Source organism: Ictalurus punctatus, chromosome 6 (genome assembly GCF_001660625.3).
Source record: "Ictalurus punctatus breed USDA103 chromosome 6, Coco_2.0, whole genome shotgun sequence".
Taxonomy (NCBI): Eukaryota; Metazoa; Chordata; class Actinopteri; order Siluriformes; family Ictaluridae; genus Ictalurus; species Ictalurus punctatus.
The window spans coordinates 20,193,787-20,207,694 of record NC_030421.2 but is presented as its reverse complement, the minus strand read 5'-3'; the positions used below and the strand labels follow the sequence as shown (position 1 = coordinate 20,207,694).

At 36.2% G+C, this 13,908-nt stretch overlaps 1 protein-coding gene across 3 annotated transcripts in view; it reads right to left on the bottom strand.

Annotated features, from left to right (window-relative positions):
* ncam2 (neural cell adhesion molecule 2) overlaps positions 1-13,908 on the bottom strand; it is a 214,451-nt gene that overhangs the window by 45,884 nt on the left and 154,659 nt on the right. For all 3 annotated transcript variants that reach the window (XM_017469130.3, XM_017469131.3, XM_017469133.3), the window contains exons 2-3: positions 6,775-6,849; positions 4,553-4,759 (exon numbers count right to left, since the gene is read on the bottom strand). In XM_017469130.3, the coding sequence (XP_017324619.1) occupies positions 4,553-4,759; positions 6,775-6,849 (282 nt within the window). The remainder of the gene's footprint in view (positions 1-4,552; positions 4,760-6,774; positions 6,850-13,908) is intronic.

Genomic DNA, 13,908 nt, shown 5'->3' with positions numbered 1-13,908 from the left:
TTGGTGTGCACACTTATTTTTCATATTTTCCCTTAAAGGTTTCTCAATGATTTTCACTTTAATTTATAGGTTGCAATTTCACAATAAAGTTAGAAAAGGTTCTGACATGATTAATCTTGGTTTCATTCTTTTCACAGAGGTATGTAGACTTTTATATCCACTGTGTGTGTGTGTGTGTGTGTGTGTGTGTAGTAGTAGTAGTAGTAGTAGTAATAGAAATTGATAAATTTATATATTATATTTATGTATAAATTTTGTATACATTTATATATCATATACATATCAAGTGTATAAAAATTGTGAAAATTACTACAAAATGTAAATTTTATGTGTTAGTTGCTAGAGTGTATAAAATGTATTAATAGGTACTGTTTCAAAGAGGATCAAATGTTTGCTTGTCCAAATATGTCAAAAAAGCCAACAATTTCCATGGGGGGTACTTATTTTTTCACATGACTATATATATATATATATATATATATATATATATATATATATATATATATATATATATATATATATATATATATATATATATATATATATACACACACACACATATACACATATATGCTCAACTAGACATGTACATGAGTTCATGAGAGTTGTGCCTGCAATCACTGGATATTTTATAAGGTACAATTTTATTTTACCATGTTCCATATATGTGCATTTTGTAAGTATATAATTACTGTAGCTCATATATTTCACTGGTTAATTTGTCAGCCCCTCTGTACCCTATTTATTATGGAAAGACCCACCACTGAGCAAATGGATGGTGGACTATTCTCAGAGTAACAACGACAATGACAATGACAATGGTAGTGGGTGTAATGGTGGTATGAGTGTGTCATTACTGGGTTTAGAATAGACCAACAACCAAAAATATCCAAGAGCCATGATTTGGTCAGAAACTGACAGTGATAAAGGGTTAGAGGATGACACACACACATTGCGCAAACGCTATAGAGCTGTATTTAGAGTTAAGCATGCATAGTGAGGATTCAGTACCAAAATTGTGCACACTGGCATTCAGACCTCAGATGTTACTACAGACTTAGACACTATTCAGACTATTCAGAATACATAAAGTTCTTAAAATACCAGTGAAGTGGAAGCGATGATAACTGAGTTACAAAGTGTACAAAATACAACTATTAACCTATCACAGGTCTGGCCATTTCTCCAGATAAATTGTAACAACGATAAAGAAAAGCCTGTTTTAAAAGACACACACATCTCTTGTCCTTGTTGTAATAACAGGGACAAGGGACAATATGCACATTAGGTTGTATGTGGCAAATGGTAAAAGCCTAGAATTCCAAATGTTAAGAACTTCTGGCAATAAATTTGTGAGAGTAAAGCTGTCATTTATCAGTGGATAGAATGTTTTCAGAGTGGCCTGGAGTCAAACATGATCCATATTCAAGGAGACCAGCAACACCGTCCACTTGTGAAATCGCAGCTAAGATGAAAGATTTTTTTTTTAAAAGTGACTGACAGCTAGGAAATGGCTCACAAACTGGAAGATTCTGAATTCAGTTTGTCATGAGTCTGCAAAATGTGTTCCAACACTGCTAAATCCTCCTAAAAATTCTGTTTTCTGAAACCCTACTCCTAGTTTCATCAGCTTTATTAATACGGGTATTGGGTGTGTGGTTATAATGCTGGAAAAAACTCCAAAATCAGAAACATCATCACTGACAAAGACAATACAAATGTGAAGATAATACTGTTCAAGGTTTAAGGTGATCTTTGAGAAATTTGTAGCTGCTGGCAAGATATTTAATCAGGCCTTATAAAACGTAATTCATATGAAGGAGAAAATAGCATGAGCAGTGCATCATGTGCATCATGCACATACATACAACAGTCCTTTGCACACAACTCCTTCCTGAAAATCAAAATGAAGCTGAAAAAACCCATCTAATGTCACCCACGATAATATAAAGGCGAAACTGAGTTACATCACAGCTGCAGGCATCCCACTTTGCTCCTAAAAGTGTGTATATGCTGGAGGGCATTATTTTGTAAAAGCTACAATAATGATGAATGTACCTTATTAATTAATGTGAAACCTTTTTGATCAGGCCTCATGTGGCTGCCATTAGTGAAGCCACACATCTTCCTTGTAAAACAATACCTAATATATTCAGCATCAGCACAGCCTGGATATTTATGTGTTTTTATTATGTTGTCGCTAAAAGGGAACGTGAGTAAACCGTTTTGAAAGCTTTCTCACTAGGAAGTTTTGTACCTCAGAAGACCACTCTGCATGCAGAGAGTGTGCGTGACAGTATAAAAAACCCCCCTTTTTTCCACAGAAGCCCAGTCTGACATGTCACAGAGTTATACCGAGCTCCTACCCACTGGATTTAACCAGGATTTTGCTCGTATCATTTTAGTTTATAATAGCATGGTAATCATACTCAAAAAAATCCAAAATAGGGCTCGGTCTTTTCTGACCTATCAATTTTTGACAGTAGAGCATGGGCGTAAATTTGGTTTGAACATTAGGGGGTTGGGGGGGTGAGGGGTGGGGGGGTGGATTGAAGTGTGAATGGGTATGCGCCCCGATTTATTTTTAAAAAAATTAAATAAATAAATAAATAAATAAATCAGGAAAAAACCCTTTTTTGTTGTATATGCATTGTCATTGCATAATTTCCCTCTGCTTATTTATTTATTTATTTATTTTATCTATCTACCCCTCCATCTATCTGTCTAATCTGTCGATCTATCATCCACAAGCATTTATGATCAAATGATTGTTTCAATAATATGAATGACACAGGGCATAACAGTCCAAATGAATGCACACTGTAACTGAGTAAAATTTATACATATCGTTTATTGTAAGATTTTAACATACCATTATAGTGCACATTGTGAACGCGACGTCCAGTATGAACAACCTTGTTGATAATAATAGGTACTATAAAAATACAATGTAGCTAACATAACACTATGCTAACTTGTAATGTTGACAGTTATGGCTATATTGCAATGAATTAGCTAGCTAGCTACACTATATGTGGAATGTTGTTAGCTAGATTACACCACATTATCCTACTTCCTTCAGAGTACATGTTTTATTTTTTACTGTCCCTCTCTGTCCAGCAATGCAAAATAGTCTGCTGGGCAGCACTTTTCTTCATCTTCAAATGTGATCTCCCAGTCAGAGTAATGAAGTGTTGTGTTGCGAAGCAATATTTGGGCATTAACAATTTGTGCGACAGAGGGGGGCTCTTAATATTTTTTATCTGATTTACTATTACAAACTTACAATCGATTCGGAACATCAATAAAGGGTATGCATCGGCGTCACTTTCCTGCCAGAACACGCCTCCCTCAGCCGGACTGAGTGGCAAAACATCCAGTAAAATGGCTGGTTTTAATATGGGAAGCTGTGAAAAACGCTAGTATAACTAACGATTATCGGCTTAAATTAAAGGCAGTTGGACTTGACAGTGACCCTTAAAACTTGCCCAAGAACCTGTGGTCCATGGACATTGGCATGTGGCCAGAAATCAGTTTTCCCGACATTTAAATGTACCTGATTTCAATGCCGGGGGAATACAGTAAGCAATACAGTTGGAGAAATTAAAGTGACAAGAACACCAATAAACATTCTGGTTGTATGTGGACAGGTATGTACAAATATTTTTATTTTATGATATCATTTTATCTGGTAAACTGTAAGCTAGCTAGTCCTAGTTTGTTTGTAGCGAACACTGCTTCCACTTACTAACGTTATATATTTTTGAAGGTAAACACAGTCAGAGAATGAACGAGCCCCAGTTATTCTTCAATGGAAATAGGCAGCATTTAGAAAGAAATATGTAGCAAATTATTCATCATTGTACATGAATACTACATGCCAAAAGAACTTATATTTACACTGCTCGACTGAAAAATGACTGAATTTGTGTTTTGGCACTCTGTAAAAATATAGCTCAGAATTTTGTTGAATCTGTTAGCACAGTTGATCGCATAACAGCTTTTTCCCATTTTGGTTGCGTTTTTTTTCTGTGTTTTCGTGGAATTCATGCTGTACACTAATGCTGCCGCTCAGTCTTTTTGCCACTCAGTGTCTTCAGCGAGTTCCGACTACCGTGATGTCACGTGCATACCCTCTATAATGTTAGAAAATATATTGCTTCTACATATATTTCAGTTGATCATGGAATACACGTTATTCGGTCATCTACTGGTCATTTACAATTTGCAAACATTGAAGGATCCACTCCTTCAACCTCTGTTTTTAAGTCAGATCACCAAACATTTAAGATACGAAAATGAAAGTTTCTGAAATTTTATTTCGTTTTCGTTTGTATTGCAGGTGGCCATTATAGTTGCAGTTTAGTTTAAAATTATTTGGAAACTCACATTTTAATTTTTTTTTAGTTAATGGAAATATTTTTTCACTGATTTCACATTTTAGTTTTCGTAAAAATTTTCATTAACGATAATTAATGAAATGTTGGTGTGTGTGTGTGTGTGTGTGTGTGTGTGTGTGTGTGTGTGTGCGTGCATATTTGTCTGAACTCACGGTAAATCTCCAACACCACTGTGGCCTCTCGTGTTTCTCCCTGTGAGTCAGTGGCTTGGCAGCGGTAGATGCCTGCGTCCTCTATGTTGGCGTTGTAGAGGGTGAGTCTGGAGCGCACTCCCTCATTGTGCAGAGCAACGCGCGGGGAGGGCACCATACGCTCACCTTGAGGATTATACCACTCCAGGCTGATAGATTCTCCAATCACTGCATACACATACCCACAGAACCACATACTTAGGAAAATGCTGTCCCATCCAATTGGTCATGTGACTACATATCCTAGTGCTGAAGTGAATGAAAATCCATATATCAAAAATGCAGAAAGTTGGAAACCAATTAATGACCAGTAAGGTTTTTGCACTGCCAGTTTATATCTACAGGAAACAAAAGACACTCGGGAGGTGCATTTTGAACCAAGTTCATAAGTCAGAGGTATCACAAAGTCTGGTAGCAATGAAAAACCAAACCACCCAGTAGATGATGCCCTGCAGGAAATAATGAGGAGAGCCAACATATGGCACCAAGGTGCTCTCTGCTATTAATCTTGCTGTACAGGAAGGTCATAAAAAGCATCAGTGTGGGGCAGCATTTCCAGCTGTGGATATCAATCCAGGCATCCCAGACAGAAAAGAGAGAGGTAGGGGGGAGGCAACCTAAGTACTTACTGGACTCTATGAGCTTATCATGGCTCAGACAGCGAGGACACAGATGTCTATAGATAATTTTTTGTTTCCCAAAATGACAGCTGTATAGTTATACAAACGATATCCGAAAAGTGGTGGAGATCTTTGATGTCTGATAAAAGTCCTAAATTGTATATTGAATCTTTAGAACACAGCACTCTAAGCTTTAAGTTGCTGAGAAATTGGGTTTACAAACTTAAACTGTGAAACTACCACAGCTTTTGTTTGTATTACAATGTTGAATTATTAGCTTAATAAAAAAGCCTGTATTGCATTTTGCCTCTTTTGTCTCAAGATAACAATTTTTGTGCATGTTTTAGTGTGCACAGGACCAGTGAGGAACATTTTATAAAATGAACTTTAAGAAACAGAGATATAAAAACAAGTCTGATAGGATACACATGCTAATATACTGATTTTATTATTTGTTATGCACAAGGCTGATTAAACCTTGCTAAAATAAGCCACCACCATTGTGCCATGGAAACATTAGCCATGTATGAGAGTGTGACAGAAATCAGAGCAAAGAACATATGAAAATATGGTAATATTAGATCTGTGTGTACTGCGTATTGAGCTCTCACGGTATAAGTCACTTGAAATGAATACTATAGCTGCAGAAAACTCAATTTGACAACATGAAACCTCCTCGGCATGCTTTAACAAAGGCATTAACGACCGATTACACTTCACACTCTTAGCCAAGATGTTTCATGAATAAAAGTAAGCACTGGCATACAGGTCACGAGAGTTCATTCAACCTGTATTCCTGATGTCTGTTTTTGCTAAATCTATATTCATTTTTACTGAAAAAGTTATGTAAAAGAGTAATCTATAACTGGAACATTATATATATGTAGAACATTATCTATATTATATATATGTAGCCTGTAAGGGCATCATTGCTTTTCTTTGGGTCCCTCTTAAAGCTTAGAATTTTTTCCACCTCAAGAGGTTGACATGCATGTTTCAAGGGCATGTGGGTAGATACGGTACTGCAGACATCCAACCAGGCGAACTAATGAGTTGTCACATGGAGGATGACCAACATGGGTCTGCATGCCTCACCCTGTTAGGGTAGGCCTGTTAGAGAGCCTGGAGCTCAAAAAACCATGCAGCAGTTCAGCTTAGTGGAAACACACACACACACACACATACACACACACACACACACACACACACACACACATGCACACACACGCACACACTGGGTCTTACCCCAGTTCCCTTCTTCACAAGTGGTCATCCATACTGATTTAACCCTGCGAGTTGTAGACTGAATGCTCCCATAAAGAAGCTAATAAAAAGAACATAACCCTAACATGATCATGATTACTAGCAAAGTACTCAAGATGTTACATACTGTATACCTTCACCACTTTTATTATATACACACAATTTATTATATTCAGTCTTTGTCTAATATTTTAGACTGCATGCTTCATAATTACTGTACAATAACCTTAGATCTTGGCTGCTTGTTAACATTTGCATATTTCTATTAATAAACCGAGGGATTACAGTGGGGGGACTGACCTGTGCATGTGAAAAACTTTGACTCCCCGACGCTCAGTTCTACCTTCTTCAGAGAGATGGAGACCTGGAGAACACCTGACAGAGAGGAAGATAAGAGAAGAGGTCATAAGAAATTCATCACATTCATTTCCTATGAGAAAATCACACCAAGCCACTGGCAGCATGTAAAAATGCTGTATATCAACCTGGAAAGATGAGAAGCAAATGATAAGGAGCAGTACAAAAGATGGAGAACCTGATGAGCAGAAAAGAAAAAGGAAGAGATGACGTGATAAAGCTATAATCTTTAAAAAGGTTTAAAGGGTTAAAGAGAACAACAGAGTGATAATCTGCTCTAGCTGGTATAGCTGAGGGGGGTGGGGGTGGTTGGGTTAAGGAATATGGCATCCTTCATTACAGAGTGTGGGCTGCTCAGGTGCGTTGGTGTATAGGAGAACGTCAAAGTCTGCATATGAAATAGAAGTGTAATCTATGCATTGGCCAAAGTCATGAATGTGTGAGCTGGTGCAATGGAAATTGGAGTCTTTCAGCTCAGTGAAATGAAATGGAGAGAAAATTTCTGCAGTTTCAGGTCAGCTAGCTCCTTCCATCAGAAAATGAATGACTAGTGTTCTTCTAGATCTCCTTTGCACCAGAGCAAAGGTTGAACTGGACAAACATTTCTGCACATCATTCATATGATTACATATACACAAAGATATAAGCACACACACACACACACACACACACACACACACACACACACACACACACACACACACACAAGGACTGCTAGGCTTGTCAATCAATACAGTTGACAAAATGATTAATTACAGCAAAGTCAGGCAAGAGGCAGTCATCTGGTTAGAGACGTGAATGAGGATATCCATGAGCTGCTGCCCATAGCAACCGATTTATGGTTACAATCAGCAATACTGAAATTGTACCCATTCATTGTACACTCGCTGAACATCCCCATAAGCCATCCAAGATAGCCATTCTCAGGCGCGACTGAACATAGGAGCTGTTATTAAGTGATGTTATAACTGTTATTACTACGGTGACAGCTTGAGTTCTCTAAGTACACATACTAGTGTTGTATAGATGCTGTGTTTGTACTGCCTCTAGTTATAATATCATTATGGTGATTTAAAACCAATGCAACCAATTCTGTTGAATCACTTTACAGGAATATATATATATATATATATATATATATATATATATATATATATATATATATATATAGTATCTCACAAAAGTGAGTACACCCCTCACATTTTTGTAAATATTTGATTATATGTTTTCATGTGAGAACTTTGCTACAATGTAAAGTAGTGAGTGTACAGCTTGTGTAACAGTGTAAATTTGCTGTCCCCTCAAAATAACTCAGCACACAGCCATTAATGTCTAAACCACTGGCAGCAAAAGTGAGTATACCCCTAAGTGAAAATGACACATTGGGCCCAAAGTGTCAATATTTTGTGTGGCCACCATTATTTTCCAGAACTGAACATGACACTCCCACCACTATGCTTGACTGTAGGCAAGACACACTTGTCTTTGTACTCCTCACCTGGTTGCCACCACACACGCTTGACACCATCTGAACCAAATAATTTTACCTTGGTCTCATCAGATGAGATATGACCTCTGGATATGACGCTGAGCACGTGCACTCAACTTCTTTGGTCGAGCATGGCGAGGCCTGTTCTGAGTGGAACCTGTCCTGTTAAACCTCTGTATGGTCTTGGCCACCGTGCTGCAGCTCAGTGTCAGGGTCTTGGCAATCTTCTTATATCCTAGGCCATCTTTATGTAGAGCAACAATTCTTTTTTTCAGATCCTCAGAGAGTTCTTTGCCATGAGGTGCCATGTTGAACTTCCAGTAACCAGTATGAGGGAGTGTGAGAGAGATGACACCAAATTTAACACACCTGCTCCCCATTCACACCTGAGACCTTGTAACACTAACAAGTCAAATGACACCGGGGAGGGAAAATGGCTAATTGGGCCCAATTTGAACATTTTCACTTCGGGTGTACTCACTTTTGTTGCCAGAGGTTTAGACATTAATGGTAGTGTGTTGAGTTATTTTGAGGGTACATCAAATTTACACTGTTACACAAGCTGTACACTCACTACTTTACATTGTAGCAAGGTGTCATTTCTTCAGTTTTGTCACATGAAAAGTTATAATCAAATATTTACAAAAATGTGACGGGTGTACTCACTTTTGTGAGATACTGTATATAAAAAAGTTTATGTTATATATTACCAGTTTGATGTTCAATGATGAAGTAGAAATGCTTTTGTTTGTGGTGAGTGAATGTGAGACTAACAGGAGGTTTTTTAGAATTCAGTCAATGTTAATATGAATTAATAACATTCAATAAATTAAGAAATTTTACTTTAATCTTCACAATTTAGTTAATGTGTTAATGTTAATTAGAGCAATGTTTTTTATGTTTATGAGACCAGTTACTGAGAAACAACTTGTTGAAATGGAGATAATAATATCTTTATTTGTATTTCATTCAGAATTGTGGAATTAATTATTATTCATTTAAAAGAAGGCATAAAAGGCAGATCTATCAGTATCGGCCGATATCACTCTGAATAATCGGTTATCAGTATTGGCTGAGAAATTTATTAGTGGTGCATAAGATGAATAGATAAAAAATATTGACTGACAGTATATAATCGGCCCTGATCATCGGATGTTTTAAAACTATAGGCCCATAGCGTGAAAAATTGCCGGTATCATTTATATCTTATATATATATATATATATATATATATATATATATATATATATATATATATATATATATATATATGACATTGCAAGTTATGAACAAACCTACAGTTATACTGCAAATCTTTATGCTGTTTTTGTTTTATTTGTGCATAATTCAAGATCATAAATTAATGAAATGTACACAGATGTTTGTACACACATGAATGAGCGAAAGCTGTTCTATAGCTGGCAGTAGAAAAATGCACTGACATAGAACTATTTCCATTTTTACACCAGTGCTCCCAAAGTAGATTAAATCAAAAATATTTGAAAAATCTGAAACTTGCAAAAGCAACACATTAACCTTTGGTTACATTTAGACATCTTTTCAATTTTCCGGTCCATGCTGCTTTTAAAAAACTTACACAGAATTCACAACCTCGTAACTACCAATTTTGTACAGAAAGCTCTGCTGACAGTCTTGTGAACACACACACACACACACACACACACACACACACACACACACACACACTTATCTTACTGTTTTTGTAAGGACCTTTCATTGAGAAAATTAGAAATGAAGCAAAATAATGCTATGCCTACATTTAAATCTAACCCTAATCTTAACCTCAGTAACTAAAAGGAAACCTGTCACTTTACATTTTTCCCCCCCAAATAAAACCTGTAGCATTTATTTTTTTTAAATGCAGCTTCCTCACTGGGACCAGCCAGAAGTCCCCACTAGGTCAAAACGATCAAATATTCCCATGACATTTTAGGCAGATGAGTCAAAGTACTGTACCACCAGGAGCTTCAACAACTAGCCTCCAGGTATAGTCGGAATAACTTGAAGCTCAGCGCTCTTAAAACCACAGAGATGCACATTGACTTCATGAAACGCACATCTTCCCCTTCTTCGCTCATCCTTAATAACTTAGTGAGAACTGCCACTCTGTTCAGGTTCCTGGGATCTACAATCACACAGGATCTCAAAAGGGAGATGCATACATAATCCATCAACAAGAAAGCTCAGCAAAGGATGTATTTCTTATGATAGTTGGCAAGTTTCATCTACCCCAGGCTATACTGGTGCAATTATATACTGCCACTATAGAAAGCATCCTTACATCTAGTTCGGTGAAGCCTCCTCCAGAGAAAAGAGGAAGCTTCACGGACTATCAAGACAGCTGAAAAAATCATTGGCTGCATTCTGTCACAACTTGAAAACCTTTACATCGCCAGGACAAAGCGATGAACAGGAAAAATCATCAGTGACACCTCCAACCCTGCTAATGACCTATTCCAAAAACTACCATCAGGAAAACGATTCTGATCCCTGATAACAAAAACTGCACGCCATCAGAACAGCTTCTTTCCAATGCCAATTTCTGTTATTAACCAGGCTGTCTAGGCAGAATTCAGTAATCACTACAATGCTGTCCTGCCAATAACAAGCAATCTTGCACTAAAGGTTTTTACGAATTATATATCATTGCTATTATTTATTATACATCACAATTGTTCTGCTCTGTTTAATTCACCCTGAACTGCATCCATCTGCTATTTCGAACTCCACTATAATGTAAATTACAATTGAGCCTACCATTTCAACTTAAGGTGTAATATTTGTATATTAGGTGCAATATTTGTATATTAAGATGGTAAATTGTGTTTCGTTGTCTGAGATGTGTGTGTGTTGATTGTATCTTGTTGTGACCAAACACCAAGAAAATTCCTGGTATATGTATATGGTGAATAAAATGATTCTGATTCTTCTGATTTGTCTCTACCAAGATATAAACATGCACACACAGACCCACAGACACACAGACACACAGACACACACACACACACACACACACACACACACTGTTTCTGGGTCAACATTCCTATGTATCATCAGTGGAACTTATTATTAATAATTACACCAATTAATTGTTCAACATTCACGTGAGATGGCTTTTTAATAGTCTTACATTATTTTACATTATTTTAAGATAGCACCTCATTTCTCTGTCCTTTAGGAGATGATAGAGAAGTCTAAAGCAATAGATATCCCTCTAGTCATTGATGTAGTGAATCTCAAGTTCCAGCTGTTAAACAGATGAGATTTTCTTATTATTTCTTTCTTTTATTTATTTAATACGGGCAAATAATACAACATAACCACATGCACCTCTACACACATCAGACTGGTCTGTTATTATAAGCAGGTATTCTGCTGTTTATGAAGGACATTAAAATTACCGGGGCTCATTAATACTTTCCTTTTTTCTAATATATTTTTTCTTTATTGCACACAAATGCTGCACAGCCAATCATTGTAAGACCTTGATCTATAAAAGTTTTTTATTTATTATTATTTTGTTAATAACATTAACAATATATTTATTGGTTTTTGGCATCGAAAGAACATAGTCATACATGCAATAACATTTATAAACATTTATAAACACTCCCTTACCCCACCCTCAACATTGAACATTCATGGAAAAATAAAAAATTTAAATAATAACATATAATAAGAGGTACAGTATTTTTTTTTATAGGCACTGTCATTTTATTGATCAATTTCATTAATTCATTTCAGCATAATCACTTTCCAGGAATTGCATAAAAGTGGCCTACTTTCTGCCATCTTTCTCTCTCTGTAGGAGGTGGAATGAGTTTCTATGAAGACCTCCCATTCAAGGAAAAAGTTATCTACCCCCTCACTGGATATATTATACAATGAAATGTTTTGCTGAATGCAAATGCTTGCCTTGTTTATTTTGCAATATTGACTAAACTTCTTTCATGGGTTAAATTGAGTAGTTACTTGCACTCATTGATATTCACATGCTTATGTGAATGTCTTAACATAAGATAACATTAGGATGAGTAATTATGACTACAGAAGCAAGAGAAAAATATTAATGTATACATACTGTAAATGTATTCTATTTATTCTATGTCCTATACTATATTATGGGAGCAATCCCCTTTTCCTCCAAAAGTAAACACACACACAAAAAACTGATTAATGCTGTCTCTCCATCACTCCCCCCTCCCCCCCCAAAATACCACTGTATTTTGCAAAAATTCAAATTTTGCAAGAAGTCAACTTAGTAATCAAAGCACATTATGTGTTAATATTTACCAAAAATTGCTGCAAATATAGTCACTGCTGCTGTCCGTCCAGCTTATACACATTCAAACAGGTTGACCGCATGGGATTTGTTTGGAACTATTGAGAGTTACATGAACCATGTGACTGCGTTGTGGTGAGATCAAAGCGTGAAACTCTCTTTTTTCAACGGCACTGCTTCATAGGAATTAGTACTACAGCTGTATTGTATCATGCACTATGACTCTAACATATAGACATGCTCTCTAGGTTGTGTCTTGTTTGTGTCATGGTTAGTAGATTACATTAAAACAAAATCTCTTTAAGACTGCCTCTGCCCCAACTTGCTGCAGTATTTATAAAGGAACTAATATTAAATGCAGACCCATTCTTGCTTTCTTCATTAATTCTTAGTCTCGGTCTGAAATACTGCATAGCTCCTGTCACTATACAAATACAAATGACCTATACAATTGCCAATCAACCTCAACCTAGATTTTTTAAATTCACAGCTTTATACTTTATACAATACCACTGTCCTGCACTTTTCATTTTTAAAACAGAGCCATTCAACCCATTCAGTGCTGCTGAAAAGGATTTACTGTAGGATTCAATCAATTCACTTAGAAGCTGATGGCACGAAACCACAGAAATTACAAATGGTGTTCTCCAGTGTTCTGTACTATAGTTCGCTTTCACATAATACATATTTTATTTATAATATGTTCCAGGTTGTTAGAAGAATTGTGAGGGTCATGTTTTATGTTTATGGCACACGGATTTAGTTTATTAGATTGAAGTGCCTTCAGACCCACCAGATTCTTTCACCTTAAAGTCTTTGACTGGTTCAGATCTTATTTTGGTGGTCATGATTATGTTGCATTGGGTATTTATGATTCCATGCTATACATTGCATCTTGTAGAATCAACAAAGAATTGATTCAAGGTCTGAATTGATTTTTATTTGACATATCTTTTCATCCTCAATGTGGTATAACTAATAAATGCAGACAACACTCAGACAAATGTTCTTGGTAGCAATGACAGGCCTGTCAACTCTGTGCATTACTGCATAAATGACAGTCGTTTGCTGCATAATTTGCTGCAATTAAACAGTGACTGAATTTCTTGTTCTTGGAAATGAAATAGAACAGCAAAAGAAAAATCATTTATAATTTCTAAAGAAATATTTGTAGATATGTTAAGGACAAGAAAAACCAAAAACCTGGGAATCTTTTTTCTTTTTATTCAACAGCATGAATCAGAATACAAATTATTATTATTTTTTGGGGAACACTAGACTGGAT